Here is a 20289-nt window from a genome sequence, read left to right on the forward strand (position 1 = left end):
AAAATATAAACTTATCACCCTAATGTGTTCAAATGATCCGTTCGACAATTGACATTATTTCCTTCATCTCATCTTGAGTGGATATTTCTTCCTCCTTATTTTCACCGAAAGAATATTCTTTTTCCTCCGGTATTGAACTAAATCATGTAGCATATGTGTGGTTGATTTTTCTGATAGTTTATTCATGTGAACGGGATTGTGACTATTCTAAAACGAGATCAAACCTCCACAATTGTTTGTTTTACATATTTCAAGCTTAAATAAAAATTACTAATAAAACCATTTCTGAAATCCAATTTCGTTTTAGGGAAAACGGCGTCGTGAAGTGAATTTATTAAGTTGCCCAGCAACTAACCAACCCACTTTCTCCAGTCTTCTGTCTCATTCTTTCTCAATAGGATGATTGTAGGTGTGGAAGAGATGTCATTGGAAACTAAAGCACTGGGACACTGTGGAGTTACCGGAGCAGTGCCTCTCTCATTCCGTCGCTCTCTCTCTTCATTCCCCACTCGCCTGTCGTTCCACACTGCCGTTCCTCCCCAAACCCGCCGATTCCAATCCTTGGCGGTGGTTAAGAGAAGTCCTAAACGCCTCAAATACTCGGCTCCTCGCTTAACTAAGGTTTGAATCTCTCAATTTTAAGATGCCCAGTTCCTTGCTTATATAATTAGCAAGTATTCCGACTACGCATGACTTATTACTGTTTTGTTTCTTATGTACTAATACTCGAAACGTGGTAGGAAGATGGATTGCTCTATGTTCAAGTTGATCAATTTGGCTCGGATTCCTGGAAGTTGGATCCAGTTGTTGAACTTCTTAAAGGAGGAGCTGTTGGAGTCATTCCCACAGACACTCTGTATGTTTTATTTCTCTTCCTTTCTATCAATTATACTTATTAGTTTGTGTTTATACCTGAACGGCTTCTTTTGATGGATTAATTATACTTATTATTGCATATTAAATTTTTTGGTTCAACTTCTGGCCAGCTTATTGTAAAAATGAAAATGCTAATATAACCTTACACATATCTCCAAGTTTATTTTCTGTTCTACTTACTATTCAATCATTTCTGTATACTAGATACTAGGACTTGCATATCAATATCTTGTATTTAGGACTTCCTCCCTTTTTTTGTTCATACTTCCATTAGTCAAACTAGGTCATCATATTTTACCTTTTCATTCCTTACTTCAACAATAAAGCCGCCTGAATTTTAGGCTTTTAAATATTATAGACTTTAAGCATCAAACCTACTTCACTTAATGGATTTAGGCTTCGCTGATAGTGTTGAAACATCGTCATCCAATAATGCAATGTTGTTTTGAGATTAGATAGAGTGAGGTTGACTTTAGTCTGCTAGGGAATATAATGTGATCATCATTTTTTCTATCAAATGGATAGTAAAATGGACATACTGCTGGAAGCCATTCCCAAACAGTGACATTTGGATGATAATCATCACATTCCAATCACTGCAAGTATAGCATCTTAATTCTTTGCAATATGAAGTTGTGTTATATAAAAATGAATTGGAGGAGTATCAATTTGGTTAAGAAGTGTACTTTAAGCCTCAATCAGAATCTTTTATACACTGAATTCTGATATTTGACATCTTTCAAACAGGTACGCAATAGTTTGTGATCTGAACAGTCATTCAGCCATTGAACGTCTTCGTAGGTAAGTTACAGTAAATCTCTCTGTTAGCGTAAATTAATGCTTTACATTTCTTTCTCGGGTCCCATGATGACAATGTCCATTTCTTTTTCGTTTGTTCTTTTGGCCAGAATAAAAGAGATAGAACCTTCAAAGGCAAGTTGCATTTATGTTGCTGAACTGAACCATTGCATCAGATAAAGCAACCCAGTGGATGCTGGATCTGATTCAATTTATTTTTTGTTTCCTTCCCTGCCTATGTACCTCCATATTTGTCACTTGCACTGTCCTTCATGCTGTCTTCTTTATGATCTTCTATGATTTTACAGCCACTTAGTATCATTTGTCGATCTTTCCGCGACATAGATACATATACAACTGGATTTCCCCGTGGTAATGCCCAAGGTCTTACAGACATTTTTCGAGCAGTCAAGCACTGTCTACCCGGTCCTGTAAGTATGCGTAACGTGTTTTATAGATGATTATTGTGCTGTAAATTGTTAATAAATTTTCCAATTCATGCGCTGTAAATTTTTAATAAATCTGGTATACGTATGTCGGGAGTGTCGGAACTCGGAAGTCTAGTGATATCCTAGAGTCGAATTTCTTCATCAGGTTTTACTATGTGGTATGAGAATTTCTTTCGCTACTTAAATTCCTTATTGGTCGTCGACTTACTTCATGCTTATTTTTTCCTTTATTCTTTCCGTGCAGGGTGGGTGGGGTGGGGGTGCGTGAGGTGACCTTAAGATCATTTGACTCTTTAAATCTTTGACATTTTGGGTACCCAGGTCTGAGTAGTCCTGTAGATCTCTTGATACTGATAATGTACCTAAACTACTAATCACCTGTGTGGCAGTACACTTTCATCTTAACTGCTAGCAAACAGCTACCAAAACAATGCACGAGATACGGGACTGCAACTTCCAAATATGCTTCAAGGAAAAATGTTGGTGTTCGTATACCTGATGATCCTGTCTGTCAAGCAATCTTAGAAAAGTTGGATGGACCTCTAATATCCACAAGGTATTCTGACATCCTAGCATAGAGAAAATGAGTAAACTGATTTTTGCACAGTTGCACTTCTGTTTTGGGCTTACATACCTAATGATAGTTTTCTTGATTTGGTTCAGCGTCAAGTCACCTAAGGAGAATGAGTGGATACTGGATCCCGTCATTATAGCTGATGTATATGGTCCAGAGGTACTATTCCACTAAAGATTTCACTGCTTTAGGCTGCTTTTGGTACTTTCAATTTGCAAGCAACCCCATCCCCTTCTTTTTTGCATTTAGAGATCAACAAATTTTTGTATTTCCCTTTGTGTGTTATGTGACTCTTACATATGGATCTGTTATTGCTGCAACTCATAAGTTGGATATGCTTAATTCTTTAAACGGAAAAGGGTCAAAAATACCTTTAGACTATTTGAAAAGGTTTAAAAATACCCTCCATCCATCTATTGGGGTAAAAATACCCCTCTATCCACCTTTTTGGCCTATTTTTACCCTTAAAACTTAACAGATTTTTAAAAATTATTATTAGTAGTACTACTTATTACGTGGCGTCTTCCTATTGGATAATAATAAAATCCCCAACTCACCAATTTTTTCCAGCCTGCCCGATCCATACTACATTCCTATGACCCAAATCCAATTAAACACAAGTGACCCCAATTTAATACCCACCCTCTTCGTTTTTCTTTTTGGAGCAATTCTTTAAAGGAATCCATGAAGCAGAGGCAGATAAATAACCCCCAACTTTCCTCGTAGCCGTCGCCATTAATTTTTTATTTTTCAAATAAAGCAGGTATTTTTCGAAGAACAATTGAATTTTAATATGATCATAAGGAAACCAGAGAATTAAAAGTTTAAATAGATTATGAATTATTGAAGTATTCAACTAGATCGATCAAACAGAACAAACCAAATATGAATGAGACTGTATTGGGAGTAATATATTAGTTAGAGGGACAATAATTATTCATATAAAGGTCAACAAGATGAAAAATAAACAAGGGAGAAATAATTTTTCAAAATTCTTCAATGAATTCGTCATGGGAATGATGAGGTTGCCTCTGGCCTCTGCTCCATGGATTGTTTAAAAAAATTGCTGCTCCAAAAAAAAAGAAATGCTGCTCCACGAAGAAGACGAAGAGGGTGAGAATATTAAATTTGGGATTCCTTGTGTAATTGTGTTTAATGGAATTTGGGTCACGGAGTTGTGGGTTTTGATCGGGGTGGGTTGGAAAAAATTGGTTAATTGGGGATTTTATTTTATCCAATAGGAGGACGCCACGTAATAAGTAGTACTAATAATAATAATTTTTAATAATCCGTTAAGTTTTAAGGGTAAAAATAGGCCAAAAAGGTGGATTGAGGGGTATTTTTAGACCAATAGATGGATGAAAGGTATATTTAAACCTTTTCGAATAGTTTGAGGGTATTTTTGACCCTTTTCCGTTCTTTAAATTTAGCTCCATTTCTTGTACATGTTTTTCTTTTGTCTTCGATCTGTATGTGTATATTTGGTGTCCTATATGTTTTGCTTGGTCAGTGCCCTGTCCTATTGTGGTCACTCTTTGGTTGAGATGTTATATGGTGGATTGAGTTTTTCTCTCTTTTCTGCTTTGGTTATGTTAGGGACTTGATTTTGTTGTTGATGCGGGTGTTCGTGTGGCTGATCCATCAACTGTAGTTGATATGACTGAAAGTGCTCCTAGAATTATACGGCAGGGAAAGGTAAACTCAGTAGTGTGGTTTCGGGACCTAATCTTAGCATTCTGTTTGCCTACATGATTGCATATGTTTTAAATTAGTGAAAGCGGGCTGACAATTTGCTATGACCAATTAGGCAAGTATGGTGACTCATAGCTGATTCAGAGTGCATACACATAATATCCAATGAATTATGTGTCAAATTAGAATCTAATACATGTAGCCTGATAGCTCTTTATAATGACAAAAACCTTGCCGCCTTATAGCTTCATAAGCACCTTCGTCAGTGACAACTGCACTCGGGTTGGTTTTCTGTATTGTATAAGAGTCTGGCAATACATAAAAACTGTAATTTAGACAAAGCTGCCAAAGAGATGACAATAGAAGAATGCTGCTCGCCTTGTGCTGTATATGATTTTGTTTCCCAGATGCAGAGACTTGCTTAAGCAACCACATCAAAATTTACAAAGTAAATTAAATACTAAACTGGTACGTGTGGTCAAAAAATAATTAATCTGGATTGTAGAAGAGCGTCTCAATACCATAGATACATCATGTTGAAAGGAGAAAACTGCTTAAGTGCGTGCCAGCAAGCATTAGTACTGAGTTGCCGTGTCAGAAGGATGCAAGGTTCATGAAATGGTTAAAAAGCAGTTAGGAAACATATCATATAGACGCAATTGCGACAAGCTTAAGTGGAGATGCCAGATACCAGTTTATGCATTGTAGGAGAAATAACATGACTGGAAATTTATAGCATAGTGCTCTTTAAAAAGTGATTTGCATCAAAATAATGATCGGAAAATAGTTCATGACCGGCTGTTTTCTGTCTCTCATCCATTTTTGTATTCATAATAAAACTATGGTTGATTTGTTCACTGGTAAGGTGAATAAGTTAATAACCATGGATCAACTTTTTCTCTCTTCTCTCCTGTCAATTCTCTGAATTAGAATGTTTGCGTTTATATGATGATCCTCTTTGTTTTTCTTGTTTACATTTGTTCAGGGTCCTAAGCAGCCTTGGATGATAGTGGAAGATGATGATTCTGCTGTAGATGAATAGAACCCATTGTTGCCGCTGTTTAAGTAAGAAGTACTGCTTAAAATGTACACTTCCTCAAGCCAGAGCTCTTGTACAGCACACAGATAAGATGGTGAATCCCTTGTTGATCTTGAACAGAGTCTTTTAGTCTTCATTAGTGTAGATTGCTGTAAATACTTAATGTGGTAAATCAAGAATCACATGTAATGTTTTGCTTGTCTAAACTCTAAAGCATGTAATGATCACTCTCTCTCATTCCCTGCCCTCTGGTGATTTCTATTGCGTTTCTCCTGCAAGCTCCTTCGTGAAAACTGTGGAAGCATTGTCCTGCCAGAGCGCCATGCCTCTATTTTCTTTCTCGTCATGTAGTGAAGGGAGAAGTCCTGCTCTAAGTTCTATGGTCTATGTCGAGGGGTGGGGAGGGGTTCTATTTGGTTTCAATTACTGTAACTGTTTCTGATCAATTGAAAGGTTGAAATAACTACTGTTTGATGTTTTTATAACAATCAAGTTGGTTGTGATTAAAAGAATTAATTTAATATTTTCTAAAGTAATTCTTCCGGTAACAGTAATATTTTATCTTCTTTTTCCTACTTTGGGTACTACTCCTACATATTTCTAGTGGAGAAGGAAGCTTGATTGGTTTATATGTTGTATAATAGAATGATCTTTTATCCGTTTGAGTAACGAAACACATTGCTGATAAATGATGGCCAATAGTTACTATCGAGCATAAATATTAGTATGATTAAAGATTAAATTGTATAACAATTGAGATACAAATAGACTTGAACCGGTACATGAAATGACTTTCTTTTTCAGAAGTATTGAAGATTTTCTTATCCATCAAACCCCATATAGAGAATTATTTCTGTTTTTGGAAAAGAAGTTGGTAAAAGTTTCTCTAATACCGAACGTTTGGTCAAATGAATTGCACCAAAATTTACCGCACAAAATGCAAATCGTACGATGCACGCTTTAGAGAAAAGGTAAAACTGAATATTGAAATATTTTAATAATGGCGGCAAAATTTGAAACTCGAAATTTTGTGGTCCATTAGTTTAGTCCCCCAGCCAGTTGGATTATGTTCATTCTCCCGCAAGCTTCTCCTAAAAAAATTCAAATACCGCGCTCACTGTTTTTAATTGAAACCTAACACCTTTTGCCTCTGCCGTCTTTAAATATCTTCACATTCCCCACCATTTTTCTCAAGCAGCCATCTCTACTAAACCCTAGAATTTCTTATCCAATTTTCAGAAACAAAAATGCCTCTTATCCCAGAAGAGCCTTTGCTCGCCTCTAACCCAGATCGATTCTGTATGTTCCCAATTCAGTATCCACAGATTTGGGAAATGTACAAGAAAGCCATGGCATCTTTCTGGACGGTAGAAGAAGTCGATCTATCTTCTGATAATCGTCACTGGGAAAACCTAACATCCGGTGAAAGACATTTCATCACTCATGTGCTTGCCTTCTTTGCCGCCTCAGACGGCATCGTTTTAGAGAACCTCGCTGGAAGGTTCATGAAAGATGTCCAGGTTGCTGAGGCGCGTGCTTTCTATGGGTTCCAAATCGCCATTGAGAATATCCATTCCGAGATGTACAGTTTGCTGTTGGAGTCGTACATAAAGGATTCTGACGAAAAGAGCAAATTGTTCCGTGCAATCGAGACCATCCCTTGTGTTGAAAAGAAGGCGAAATGGGCCCTTCGTTGGATCGATGGTTCCGAAACCTTCGCGGAGCGCTTGGTGGCTTTTGCTTGTGTTGAAGGGATTTTCTTCAGCGGAAGCTTCTGTTCGATATTTTGGTTGAAAAAACGGGGGTTAATGCCTGGATTAACCTTCTCAAATGAGTTAATTTCAAGAGACGAAGGTTTGCACTGTGATTTTGCGTGTTTGCTTTACAGTTTGCTAAGGACGAAGCTAACTGAGGAGCGAGTCAGGGGAATTATTGCAGATGCTGTGGAGATAGAAAGGGAGTTCGTGTGTGATGCTCTTCCTTGTGCTCTGGTGGGGATGAATGGAGATTTGATGAGTAAATACATAGAATTTGTCGCTGATAGATTGTTGGATGCTTTGGGTTATGACAAGATGTACAATGCTCAGAATCCATTTGATTGGATGGAGCTGATTAGCCTACAAGGGAAGACTAATTTCTTTGAGAAGAGAGTTGGGGAGTATCAGAAGGCCTCTGTTATGTCCAGTTTGAATGGTAATGGTGATACCCATGAATTCAAGCTGGATGAGGACTTCTAAATTTAGTATTCTAGCTTCTTTTTCTTATTTTTTTTAAAATTATCTTGGTATAATTAGATTTATGTTGTTCGTTCAGTTATATAAGTTTGTGTCTCATTAACATCAGTATAAGTATTGTAATAAGTGGTTATTATGTTGTTTGTTCATTGTCCCAGTATGAAAAGTGCTTTTACAGCACTTCCAATTATTACAGTTTCCCTTCTTAATTCTTTGGATGTTCAATTCTTCTGAATTGATATGATGAAACCAACCTATTTCCTGTAGTTGGAAATTCTGCAATTTTAACTGAATCTCTGATAGGTTTCAGATTTAATATTCCAGGAACAAATTTACCAATCAATCAATCAGTCAGGTTCATTTTGTTCCAGTACACCAAGTAACAAATCCACCTAGAAAATTGGGTTTGCAGGTTCATTTTGTTCCAGCACACCAAGTAATAAATCTACCTAGAAAATTGGGTTTGCTAAATTCTGAGATGAATGATTGGGCTAGAGTAACAGAAACTATCTCAGACTGTTTCATGTAACAGTGAACTATTGAATCTTTTCACAAAGTGGGGTAATTTAGCCCCATCCATGATCATTGGGCTCTTTGACTGTGCAACACGAATTCCTCAAATTCAAATTGAAATGCTAATGCACCCATGGGCAGGAGTGCATATATTTTCATAAGAAACTTAAATGAGATATAACAACCAAATAATTGGATTAATATTTGCTAATTGCTATAGTATGAAAACCACAATCTTTTCTATGATTGATTAACTAGTAAAATTTGACATGTTTGGGCATGATAGGAGAAAAACTTAGTTCTCTTGATTGCAGCCACCAGAGGTGTGACAACCTTTGACAAGACATCCAATAAATTTTGAGCATGCAATAAAGAGCAGTGGTTAACATGTTGGAACCATCATCACATTGTGTTGTAGCCAATGTCAGTAGCAGGCAAATGCTCGAAAATCAGCTTCAAATCATATCTTTCATAACATGAGCCTGACATTTTCAGGTGCTTCAAGATTCCATTGGCATGCCACTAGTTTTTTGTTCCACCAGTTGAGGTGACTGGTCCTCTCTGCCGATTAGCAGCACGAGGCACAAATGACAATCCACGAGCCCTACTACGGCCAAAGCTGATTGCTGAAGGAGAGTCCGAAGTGGTTAATTTCGATACTGCTGAAACAAGATTGTCTATTGTTTCTTCCTCAACTTGCATTGCACTTGACGTCTCCTGAGTCTTTTTCGATGCTTGTTTATGATGCGGTTTCTGCCTCTGTTTCTTTGATGGACGAGCTTTTCTGAAGAACTCATAAGATGCTGGAAATTTATGCTTGTCAACTAGATGTTGCTGCCTGCTTTTGTAGCTTTTCAACTTGACATCACAGCCTTCCACCAGGCACTCATACTACAGGACAACGAGAATTTCAGTAAATAGCTACATCCAGACATTTAAAAAAGATCGAAACAGACAGTGTTACTCATAACTCTCTTTGAACAGACTAAACACATACAAGTGCATGCAGACTTCATATATACATGACCAACCACAATCAAAGAGCCAATTCTGCAACAAAGATTCATGCAGCTTATAATTTATTTATTTTTACAATTTTACAGATGCCTTAATAGGTATTTTAGAACACCTATCCTGTTGGTTTTCTTCTGTTTATCAGCCTTGAACCCTTGACCTAGTGGTCAGGAGTAAACTCCTCAACCACTAAGATCAAGAAGGCCGATAACATGCAGCTTATAAACTTGGAAAGACATGCAAACTTCTATCTCCTTGGGAAGGGATTGGGCATGATGATGCAAATTCAGGATGGGTTATGTATAAGCCCCACATTAACCCAGACGATGCACATAAACTGTTCACGTATGTGCCTGCACAATCCCTTCAGCTATTACCTTAACAAACAGGAACTGCATGCTACATTTAGAATATACATGAGAAGGAAGAAAGTTGAATCAACAAAATGGCATGATTCACCAACTGATGATCTGTTTGTTGAATCATCCAATTCATGCTCACTCTTAAAAATAGACTATTCACAATATAAATAGAGAATCAACAAGAACTATCATTTGCCAGAGAACTCTTCTTTCGATAATAAATCAATCCTTACCCTCAAAAGAGATTTCTTAAATAAACAATGGCTGGAGAATTCAGACTACAACTTTACTTTGAAATAGGGAGAAGAAAAAAATTATACAAGATTTAAAGTCGGTACAGTCTTAATTCTCAAGCCACTGTTTGTTTTAGAAATCTCTTTTGAGTGCAAGGATTGATTTATTATCGAAAGAAGTGTTTTCTGGAAAATGGCAGTTCTTGATGATTCTCTATTTATAGTATGGATAGTCTATTTTTTTAGAGCGAGCGCGAATTAGATGATTCAACAAACAATTCATCAGTTGTTGAATCGTGTCATTTTGCTGATTCAACTTTCTTCCTTCTCAGGTATATTCTAATAACACTCTTTCAGTGTTTAAAGAGTGCAAGGGGTTTTGCCTCATTTTCTATGGGACATCCTAAAGAAAACTATGAGATAAAATGTTACCATGGGAAAGCCACGAGCAGCTTTTGCCTGAAAAAAGGAATCATGAGCCTCTGACACATGTATGCTGAGCAGGCGTGATGTTGGGTAAACTCGAGAGCAGACAGAGCAAGATGCAGTATGTCGTGTAACATAGTGGTCTTCAAAGTCATCCAGATTTTTCATCTGTGCACCACAACCAATGATTGGACAGAAGAGATTGCTGTCAAGCATTTAATCGATATTATCAGAAATTAGTATTGTATTAATAGATTTCCCAAAAAATTGTTGTAGTAAACAAACCCAGAAATCACCTCAAGATTGACAGAAAAATAACAAGCTAAGAATATTACATCCATTAAAAAAATAACAAGTTAAACAATACATAATTAGGATCTTGATATTTTACAGTAATAAAGAAGAAAAAAGAACCTCAGCACCAGTAAATGCAGGTGCAAATGAGCACTATAGCATATTGTGGCTAGGCAAAGAAGATCTGAGAAAGTGATATAGTGATTGTATCACATAGTGAACACAAAACTAGGTCATTATTCAATCTATGCAAAACTTCATGCAAATTAATATCCTGACTAGAACCAGAAAGTGGAAACCGATATATTGTAAAGTTAGCCTCTAGTTTCTTCTTAATTATTTCAGCTCCTGTAAATATCTAGATATAAAGATACAAAATCCATCCCTTAACTTCTGCGTTCTCAATTTTGGAGTGACCACAGAACTGACAAAAAAGAGGGAGCCGTTGCCCGTTGCTTTCCTAAGCTTATCTTTATTAGAAAATTCATAAATATATACTAACATTACAGTACTCTTTTGGTGAATTTTTCTCCCCTTTCAGCTCTGTCACCATCTCCCTTTTGCTTGTGCACCTAACCTTCCTTGTGCGGATGCACCTCTCAACTTTTTTGTATACCAAGAAGTGTTCAATACCCTTCGCTTGAGTATGTAACAGTGTTTGATAAAAAGCCAACAATATTCAACTAGGAAGAAATGCCCAGTATTAAACTCGTGACTGCAGCGACCTTCGCAGGTTACTGCATTAAAAGGCATGTAAAGACAACTGACATCATAAAGATATTAGTATCTAAGGACCAACATCTCACGATTCTCACCTATTCTTAATCTATAATCAAGGCTCTGATCTTTCACTGGACTTTGCAACACAAAAAATTGCCAAGCATGTTTAATAAGAATTTTGCAACCACGTCCTAATGTATATCCTAACTAGTCCAACTTCTCTTTTGTACTTGAGGCTACAAGCAAACACATTAAAAGCACAGATTTGTTTCACTCTTAGAGAAAATACATAAGTGCATATTTCCTCAATCTCAACAAAAAGGGAAGAGCACTCTGATTATGAACATGATCCTGAATTCTGTTAAAATATCCTTCAACATTATAGTTTAATGTCACTGTCTTTTGATGTTTCTCAGTATATAAAGCTGATAAACTATGGAGGAGCTTCAATAGGTATACCTGATTTCCTCATCTGTGATAGTATTTTGAACTAACTGGTTCTCTTCTTCAGTCAAATCCAATGCAACCTGGAAATGAAGAAAAAGAGAGTGAACAGATAGATCGCAAGTTCAAATTATGGAGAGGATAGAGAGGAGGGAGAAGGAACGAACCTGCTTAGCGAGAAGCTCTCTTTGAATGTTACCGTAAGCGAAGAAGGGATCATCAGGACCAAAACGTCGACGAGTTGGGCTCCAGAACGGAAACCCTAATTGGGTTTGCGTTTCAAACTCCATCGCCATTAATTTTGAATTTCATTCCCTACCTCTGTTTTTGCCGTTTTGCGACGTTTTTGCCTTTCTCGAAAGTCTTAAAATATTTTATACAAAAAATAATAATAATGTAAAGTTAATTTTGCAAATGTAGATGATCTTTTATTACATTATTATTCCCCCTTCTCTTCATATTCTCTGTTTGGATATTAATGCAGATATAGGAATCTGCCTAAACCCCTCAATAAAAGTGAAATTACAATAAGAAAAAAATGTTTTTTTTATGTTATGCACGTTAATTTGATGGCCTAATACACGTAATAAGAAAAAACCTTGTTATATCAAGAAATAGAGTCGCTGGATTAGGGGAAATATAATTGGCAAGTGGAATTGCCAGAAGATGCACCTAAGCAGCATTTTTCACTCTAACAAGCCAGCTCACAATTCATTGAGACTCGAAAAATAATTACATATCCTGCTTAACAACTTTTTTACACTATTATCACAGTTTAATTTCGTTTTATTTTTCAAGTTTGAGTTATATTTTGCGTGATAATATACCGTACACAACGAAGGTGCATCTTCTCAAGATTTTGTCAATAGATACAACCCCATATATTATTAATATTATTGTAGTTGATATTGCAATGGGAGGATAAACTAATAGCTGCCACATTTGTCTCTCCCGGCCCCCCAGCTGCACTGCACAATTTTTTATTTGAAAAATAAAAGTCATTTACTTGAAACAGTATCCATCAATGGCTTGAGGTTGGATGAATTATTTGATTTATTGTGTTGGAGATGCCAAGTCAATTTAATTACGTATGCATTTAGTGATTTAGAGGAGAAGAAAAATATACTACATATCTAGCTTGTTATTTTATCTCGCAATTGCCTTTTTCCAAATATGGATCATTTTAATTATTGTTATTTGATTAGTTAATGTGTCATTGTCTAAGTTTCAATAACTTGCTAGGTGGGAGTAGATCAAATTGGATTGCAACTAGAAGAATGCACCATCACCAAACAACAGCGTTGAATATTGCTAATAAGAGCATATATATTTTAAACACAGTATTAACACGCAATCACGTAAACAATTAGCACAATTATTCAACTAAAATACTCCAACTTTAAGAAGTAGAATTTGATTTAATATATAGTTGAAATTTACTTTTCCCTCAGCCGTCAGATCTGACCTGGACGCATTCTTCTGTGTGTTTGATCGATCATCCATAATTGCTTTACATTTTCCATCAGGACACAAGTTTAATATAAATGAGAAGAAAATTAGAATTAATATCTTATACTTAAGAGACTAAGGCAACGTACATGAAGTATGAAGATGGAAATAGTCACGTGGAAGTAGTTAATTGGGTAAGCTGCAATATAATAGATGGTGCACCGTCCACCCACCACGCTCATCAAATAAACAACAAATTAGTCACTATTCAATGTTCACATCAAACTATATTAATTTACTACTTATATACTCGTTTTAAAAAAAAAGACAGACGTCGTGTTTGATTGGTTCAGTAAAAACACTGTACTGTATGTGGGAAAGTTTTTCCACTCATCCAGCTAGGACACACTTGGAACAAGTATAACGACCTGTAACAAATCAGTGATACAAGAATCAGCCTTCATTTACCTTCCTGATTACTTTTCTTCTACTAGTATATATATGTATATGTTTGTTCTGCTACTATAAGTCATTGGATGGTAAAGGGAGAAAAGTAAAAGAGAGAAAAAAGAAGGATCAATTTTTTCATCAAGAAAGTGAAAAATGGAGAGATTGAGGGGCTTGAATGTGTTGATCTTGGCAATCATAGTGATTCTTGGCGGAGCTGAAGGGCAACTAGTAGAGAACTTCTATGGTTTTACTTGTCCTAATGTGGAATTCATAGTTCAGCAAGCTGTGTCTATAAAGTTCAGCCAGACTTTTGTCACTATTCCAGCGACTTTGCGTCTCTTTTTCCATGATTGCTTTGTTGAGGTAATCTTCTGCAACAATTTCTCTCTAGAATTAAGCTGTTACTCATGTCGCAGTGTCCCAAGTTAGTTCTTTGAATTATGGTTTAAGTTTTAGAACAAGCAAGAATAATTATTAGTATTTCTTAACATAAAAGAGATCAAGAGACTTATTCTATACTTTGAATAGCTGCTACCAACAATATTCTGGTCCTGTTTTGGTGGGCAGCAAAAAAATTGACATTCTTCATCTTCCCAAAATTGTTCATTTCTCGTCTCTTTTGCACATTTCCTCAGGGATGTGACGCGTCTGTTATGATAGCTTCACCAAATGGAGACGCGGAAAAGGATTCCAAGGATAACCTTTCCCTTGCAGGAGATGGCTTTGACACTGTGGTAAAGGCAAAACAAGCCGTAGAGGCTCAGTGTCCTGGAGTAGTATCATGTGCAGATATCTTAGCTATTGCCACTAGAGACGTTGTAGTGCTGGTAATCGAGGACACAGAAACCATCCACTGCCATACCCCTTTCTTTTTGCTTTGACATTTTTCTTTCTCTTCATTTACCATACACTTGACTTGTTCATTTCAGGCAGGGGGTCCTTCATACAATGTAGAATTGGGACGTCGTGATGGGCTCATCTCCCAGGCATCTCGGGTTGCTGGAAAATTGCCAGAACCTGACTTCAATCTCATTCAACTGAACACTATGTTTGCCAGCCACAATCTCAGCCAGTTTGACATGATAGCTCTTTCAGGGGCTCACACACTTGGCTTCTCTCATTGTGACCGTTTTGCAAACCGTCTCTACTCATTTACCCCATCCAACCCTGTTGACCCTTCTTTGGATCCAGAATATGCTAAAGAACTTAAGGATATGTGCCCTCAAAATGTAGATCCATCCATCGCTATAAACATGGACCCTGCGACTCCACGAACCTTTGACAATGAGTATTACAAGAATCTGGTTAAAGGAAAGGGTTTGTTCACCTCAGATCAGGTGCTCTTCACTGATGAATCGTCTCAAGGCACTGTTAGTGATTTTGCTAATAATGCTTTCGACTTCAATGGAGCTTTTGTCACTGCAATGAGAAAACTCGGAAGGGTTGGTGTCAAAACTGGTGACCAAGGTGAAATAAGACTGGACTGCACCAGGTTCAACTCATGAGGTCCATGTTCTACCTTCAATGAAAGGAAAAAAGATGCTATTTTGTAAATCCATGTTATAAAGTCCGAAGAGTGGAAATAGTTTATTGTTGTTTTTTGGCAATATTTGATGTAATTGGATTAAATAAATAACGTGTATAAGGCCTAGAGATTGGATTTCTTTCGAATTTTGCAATCATTCTTGTATTGAACACTTAAATGAATCCAACCTCTGTGTTACTGAATTCAGTTTTGACTTCAACATGGTTGCACCTGGTGCAATAATTTACATCATCAACAAGCATGAACTTTAGTCAATTTTATGCATGTTAATCTACTTGGGTTTTCTGGTAATTGTATTTAGGTAGATGCCATCCTATAGCATTAGATATCATAATTTATGAATTTCTTCCAAATATAGCGAGTTGTCAATGTCACTGGACTAGAACCTCTACATTGTGCAGCGTAAAGCCATTTACGATCAAAAGAAAAATAATGAACAATCAATAAATGAAATGGTTGACAACCAAAATGTAACAATTTCAAGTTTGAATGACAATGGAAATATACACCAATCAAAAATTGCAATACAAACATTTATCTCACATAAATAGGAAAAGCTTCTAAGAGCAAAAAAAGGCAGCTTTGCCATCTCCATTGTCTTGCTCACATTCTGGAGGAAGTGTTCTGGTTATGGCTAACAATGTCACCTCAACGAAATGCTCTTAGATCCATAAGCTGGTTGAAAGTATCTGTGCAAATTACTCAAACTTCTATCCAAGCTTTCACTTGCCGGATGAATTATGTACGAGATTTTCCGTAAAGACTAGTGTATACAGTCTTTGTTCGGTAAACCAGAATCATGCTTAGAATAGAAGCAACGATGCAGAGTCCACAAAGTATTAAGGAAGTATAGAAGAAGCATATGGCACCTTCACACTTTAAAGGTTCATCCACAGCTAGAAAACTTGATAAAAAAGATGCCCCATTCCATTGGCCGGGATGACGCTGTTGAGCTTGCTTTTCAGCTTCACTATCATATATACTACTAGCAATAACACCTGAGAATATTAGTGAACCAGCTGGGTTCGCAATAGTGAGGAAATTGTACAAAGCCCCAAAATTCTTTAAGCCAAACAATTCGGAAGCAGCAGCTGGCACGATAGCCCAATGAGCCCCATAACCGAGCCCTACCAGAAGAGTACCAATGTACATAGCCCCTGGCCAGCCCATGGCAAAGAAGAAATGCCCGAAAGCCATTACAACTTGGGCAACAGCCATGGCTGCATGTCTTGGGTAGGCATGATCTCTGTATGTCAATAGGACAAGCTTGCATGAGAAAAATATTCATTGAAACGAAGGACATTATGATGTTCAGTTAATATTGTCAAAATATGTAAGAAGTGAATGTTATGTACCTCACAATTATTTCAGAAAAGTATCCACCCCCAACACGACCGAGGAAGTTCCATATGCTGATCATGGAAACAAATACATGTGTGTTATCATATCCTAAAGATTGGCTCATCTGGCCCAAGTTATCAATCACGGTTAAACCAGATCCAGAACCAAAAAGTAGTGAGAAGAATATAATCCAAAAGTCTGCCTTTATCAAAGCCTGCATTAGGGTAAAGTCCTCCCCTCTATGAGGGGTCCGTCTTCTTTTGACCCTCACTGCTCCCTCTGCAGCTGCTTGGGCTAGTTTTGCTTGCAGTTGGGCAATTCTTTTTTGCCTTTCTAATGCTGGAAGCAAGTCTACATCCTTAGGCTTCTCATCTTCAACCTCACTAAATATAATTTCCTGATCATGTCCAGATACTCCAGGATCTTGTTTTTGTGACTCAGATAAAAGAGCCTCTTCTGATGGTACTCTAGTTTCTTGCGAGAAAGTCAATGAGATGGGAATCGCCACAGGAATAAGCAATAGAACAAACAAAATCCCTGTGAAGATTGTAGTGACTGTGTGGCTAACATCAATGAGGTCTTGAACAAGCATGACGCCCATCAGGTAAGAAGCCAAAATGAGGCAAATGCTGTAAATTAATGAAAAACTGAATCCGTCAGATGGTCTGACTTGTCTGTGGCCACCAACAGGCCTGATTATAAACATGAGGGCGATAGCCACCATTGCCGGTCCCACAGCAATCATAAATATAAGTGAAGCATGATCGGGGGAATGGATCAGTGCATATATTTGAGTCATAATTGCACCACCCAACCCAGCAAATCCCTTCAGTATTCCCACCACAGGGCCACGGCTTTTAGGGAAATTTTGCACACCTGAGACAAGTGCGGCTGTATTAAAGTAGGTTTCTCCATTTGTTCCTATAAATATAAGAAGGCACATCTGCAGAGAAATAGCTGAAATGAGTCAATTCTTTGACAAATTAGAAGTACACGCCAAATCATCATAGCTGGCAGTAAACAAGCGATTTTGATCCGTCAAAACATAATAGTAATAAATAACGTCTTCAGGAGAATAACCAGTACTGCAAGAAGGGCATTCAATTCCACAATAGTTAACAAGCATTTTTCTTCCCCGTGGGGACTAGGAAAATGGTAAAAATCGGGTTTAATGTTGACAAACTCTAATAGGAAATGATAGATGATGGGAGGAAAAGAAGGCAAGTTGATAATTATTAGGTTCACAAGTAAAACCCCTTGCTCTTCAGCCTTAATCCGGAGTGGTTTAATTATATTAGAAGTTCTTCAAACTAGAAATATCAGATCTATGAAGGGTATGTAGATAGAGCAACAGGTTCTTCGCGTCTACCTGAGTTCAAATTGAATACATAATTATGAATGGATTACTGTAACTAGTCCATTGATCACATTGCAAAATTCAGAAGCACCACAACCAAATTTGACTAAAACTATTGATAGTACTCTAAAAGCAGATTAGTAGTTCAGAAAGACATAAATGAGATATCAATTAGACTTATAAACCCCTGAATCCCAATGTAGACGATAAATCAATAACCTCATTGGCCTAAAACGGTAAGAACTCAGTACCGCTAGTTGATCCAATAATAAATCAGAGCATTTGTAATAGATTTCAATTAAAAATTATACACAAAGAAAGTTGAAAGATTTGAAATCAGCAATAAAGAAATTGGGTAAGAGATAGGTACTCACAACCCATAAAGGAAGAGTAGGAGATCGGCCGGTGACGATGAGCCAAACCCAGCCATAACCAATGAAGTTCTGAACAGCACCCACAAGAAGAGCAGCCCATAAAGGCAAGATTTCGGATAAAGTCCCAGCCAGAAATCCAACACTATCGCCCAAGTCCTTAGCGACACCCAATCTGGCAATTTGCTTCTGATTATAATTCAAAGAGCTCTTAATGATGGGAGAAATACTGCCGAATAAATACCCAATGCCAGCAAAACTCTGAATCCACATTGCAGCTACGAATACAAGCCATCTGTTATTGAAGAACAAACTGAATCTCTCTTTCAAACGAACCATTGTTAGATCAAAATTGCCTTTGAGAATTCAGATTCTAAATCTTTCTTGGGGGAAGTCAAAGGACCTGTCTGTCTATCTTTCACCTTTTCATCCGTAATGAATAACAAATTAAAAACTCTGAGGTCGGAGATTAGAAAAAATTACTCCATATATATTTTGATTCAATGATGTTTTGTTTTAGGTAGTGTATGATATAAATAAATATAAATAAACAAAAGGACCAACTTGATCAAGAGAAAAGGGTCGCACATAAAATAAAAGCCAAATATAGCACGGAAGACAATATTGAAACGTCACTCATTTTTTTATCATTTTGGTGACCTTTCAAAAATAATTACATAAACAGTTTCCAGTGTTGGAGAAACAAACAAAACACACAGAGCACTATTGCATTGGCAAGACTAGTGGTGACGGCGGGCGGTGGATTTTGTTGGCTTGTTAAGAATGTCTGTTTCACCAACAGATATACTTTGCAAAACTTTGGGCAACTGTTTCACGAAATTACTTACCTATAATATTAACAAACTTTTCTCCTTTTAACCTCGCCTTCTCGTCACCTAATTTCATTTTGGTTTAAACATAGAAAGAGGGTTACTATTAATGTAATTGGATTACGTCATTTTATTTTTCTTTAAGGAGACGCAGATATAAAATGGGGCAATTTATCTGATACGAGCCTAGGCATAAGCCTCAAGGTGTTGGGAGCAAGTACATTTGATACGAGCTTAGGCGTACGCCTCAAGTGTTGGAGTAAGCATGGATGGAAGATCTTAAATTTTAGAAATTATATTAATTAATATAATAAATAATATAAATAACACAAAAACTTTAAGAAAATATAAAATAAGTGTTAATATACATAGAATTGCTTCATCTTAAAGCATTAGTCAAAATTAAGTAATTAACTAAAAAATCAATCAAAATTATTCATCTAAAAAAACTATTAATTTTTATTATATTAAAGTTATTAAATTTTTAGTCTGTAGCGTAAATACCACCCAACTTAACCGAATATCATAGAATGTGACTAAACAAAAATTAACTGACATTGCATATATAACTTATGTGGAGTCTACTTCCAAGGCAAATAGAAAGTTATATTTGCTTGCCGTTAAGGGACATGTTTATTAGAGAGTCATAATTCTGCTTCCTTTACAAAATTGATGTTTGATTTTTAAAAAATGGTATTTCACAATTTGTAATAATCAACTTTTGTTGTTTACCAAAAAAACAAGGTTCAAGTGGATCCAATGCATTTTTTTCATTATAGATTATCAAAAAAACAAGGTTCAAGTGGATCCACTGCATTTTTTTCATTATAGATTACCAAAAAAAATGTTAAAAAGCGTACTAAGGAATGATTAATTGGAAGAAGGCCACTTTGACCACTTGCAGCCGACAGGCTCTAGAGGAACAAACTTATTTATTCGGATTCGATGCCAATAATAGCATGTGAGATTGATGATCAGCCACAGGCCACAGCTATCCACTTGGATCCAACCTGTCCCACGCACACTTTGGACTCCTTAATTATACTTTATTTTAGCTAAAAGCCGAATGGTCTAGTGAATTAAACAGATAATTTCTCAAATGAGATTTTCTTAGACCATCTCCAACCCCACTCTATTTTACTCTCCATTTTCTATATTTGGAGAGTAAAATAGAGAAAGGGCTCTCCAACCACCCTCTAAATTACTTTCTATTCTCCATTTATAGAGAGGTGAATAGGAGTTCTCCAAATTTGGAGAACTCCTATTCACCTCTCTAT

The 20289-nt window shown here is 36.7% G+C and overlaps 5 protein-coding genes across 5 annotated transcripts; 3 read left to right on the forward strand and 2 right to left on the reverse strand.

Annotated features, from left to right (window-relative positions):
* The first annotated feature begins 141 nt into the window (after positions 1 to 141).
* Positions 142 to 5913, forward strand: LOC102605455 (uncharacterized protein YciO). Its single transcript, XM_006338636.2, has 9 exons — positions 142 to 621; positions 741 to 856; positions 1624 to 1677; positions 1785 to 1809; positions 1983 to 2105; positions 2513 to 2679; positions 2787 to 2856; positions 4294 to 4392; positions 5375 to 5913. The coding sequence occupies exons 1-9, from the start codon at positions 400 to 402 to the stop codon at positions 5429 to 5431; spliced, it is 933 nt and encodes a 310-aa protein (XP_006338698.1). The 5' UTR covers positions 142 to 399; the 3' UTR covers positions 5432 to 5913.
* Positions 5914 to 6556: 643 nt separating this feature from the next.
* Positions 6557 to 7866, forward strand: LOC102605798 (ribonucleoside-diphosphate reductase small chain). Its single transcript, XM_006338637.2, has one exon. It carries the CDS (start codon positions 6676 to 6678, stop codon positions 7663 to 7665), a length of 990 nt encoding a protein of 329 aa, XP_006338699.1. The 5' UTR covers positions 6557 to 6675; the 3' UTR covers positions 7666 to 7866.
* A 417-nt stretch (positions 7867 to 8283) lies between these two features.
* On the reverse strand, positions 8284 to 12047 carry LOC102606135 (zinc finger protein 511). Its single transcript, XM_006338638.2, has 4 exons — positions 11836 to 12047; positions 11684 to 11751; positions 10217 to 10415; positions 8284 to 9066 (listed from the first exon to the last, which is right to left on the reverse strand). Exons 1-4 carry the CDS (start codon positions 11962 to 11964, stop codon positions 8698 to 8700), a joined length of 765 nt encoding a protein of 254 aa, XP_006338700.1. The 5' UTR covers positions 11965 to 12047; the 3' UTR covers positions 8284 to 8697.
* A 1462-nt stretch (positions 12048 to 13509) lies between these two features.
* On the forward strand, positions 13510 to 15299 carry LOC102578144 (peroxidase 51). The gene is made up of 3 exons (XM_006338639.2): positions 13510 to 13930; positions 14203 to 14394; positions 14497 to 15299. The coding sequence occupies exons 1-3, from the start codon at positions 13721 to 13723 to the stop codon at positions 15070 to 15072; spliced, it is 978 nt and encodes a 325-aa protein (XP_006338701.1). The 5' UTR covers positions 13510 to 13720; the 3' UTR covers positions 15073 to 15299.
* A 258-nt stretch (positions 15300 to 15557) lies between these two features.
* Positions 15558 to 18739, reverse strand: LOC102578471 (protein NUCLEAR FUSION DEFECTIVE 4-like). The gene is made up of 3 exons (XM_006338640.2): positions 18186 to 18739; positions 16469 to 17397; positions 15558 to 16359 (listed from the first exon to the last, which is right to left on the reverse strand). The coding sequence occupies exons 1-3, from the start codon at positions 18519 to 18521 to the stop codon at positions 15852 to 15854; spliced, it is 1773 nt and encodes a 590-aa protein (XP_006338702.1). The 5' UTR covers positions 18522 to 18739; the 3' UTR covers positions 15558 to 15851.
* Positions 18740 to 20289: the final 1550 nt, after the last annotated feature.

Source organism: Solanum tuberosum, unplaced genomic scaffold (assembly GCF_000226075.1).
Source record: "Solanum tuberosum cultivar DM 1-3 516 R44 unplaced genomic scaffold, SolTub_3.0 scf00004, whole genome shotgun sequence".
NCBI classification, from domain to species: domain Eukaryota; kingdom Viridiplantae; phylum Streptophyta; class Magnoliopsida; order Solanales; family Solanaceae; genus Solanum; species Solanum tuberosum.

Excerpts from the sequence above, each read along its gene's own strand:
- LOC102606135 (XM_006338638.2), bottom strand. The coding sequence starts at position 11,964 with ATGGCGATGGAGTTTGAAACGCAAACCCAATTAGGGTTTCCGTTCTGG. Across the intron at positions 10,416-11,683 it reads ATCACAGATGAGGAAATCAG|CAATCTCTTCTGTCCAATCA; the intron begins GTATACCTATTG and ends AATGCTTGACAG. Across the intron at positions 9,067-10,216 it reads CTGCTCGTGGCTTTCCCATG|TATGAGTGCCTGGTGGAAGG; the intron begins GTAACATTTTAT and ends GTTGTCCTGTAG.
- LOC102578471 (XM_006338640.2), bottom strand. The coding sequence starts at position 18,521 with ATGGTTCGTTTGAAAGAGAGATTCAGTTTGTTCTTCAATAACAGATGG. Across the intron at positions 17,398-18,185 it reads CTACTCTTCCTTTATGGGTT|ATGTGCCTTCTTATATTTAT; the intron begins GTGAGTACCTAT and ends ATTTCTCTGCAG. Across the intron at positions 16,360-16,468 it reads TTTTCTGAAATAATTGTGAG|AGATCATGCCTACCCAAGAC; the intron begins GTACATAACATT and ends ATTGACATACAG.
- LOC102578144 (XM_006338639.2), top strand. The coding sequence starts at position 13,721 with ATGGAGAGATTGAGGGGCTTGAATGTGTTGATCTTGGCAATCATAGTG. Across the intron at positions 13,931-14,202 it reads TCCATGATTGCTTTGTTGAG|GGATGTGACGCGTCTGTTAT; the intron begins GTAATCTTCTGC and ends ACATTTCCTCAG. Across the intron at positions 14,395-14,496 it reads CTAGAGACGTTGTAGTGCTG|GCAGGGGGTCCTTCATACAA; the intron begins GTAATCGAGGAC and ends TGTTCATTTCAG.
- LOC102605798 (XM_006338637.2), top strand. The coding sequence starts at position 6,676 with ATGCCTCTTATCCCAGAAGAGCCTTTGCTCGCCTCTAACCCAGATCGA.
- LOC102605455 (XM_006338636.2), top strand. The coding sequence starts at position 400 with ATGATTGTAGGTGTGGAAGAGATGTCATTGGAAACTAAAGCACTGGGA. Across the intron at positions 2,106-2,512 it reads AGCACTGTCTACCCGGTCCT|TACACTTTCATCTTAACTGC; the intron begins GTAAGTATGCGT and ends CCTGTGTGGCAG. Across the intron at positions 4,393-5,374 it reads GAATTATACGGCAGGGAAAG|GGTCCTAAGCAGCCTTGGAT; the intron begins GTAAACTCAGTA and ends ACATTTGTTCAG.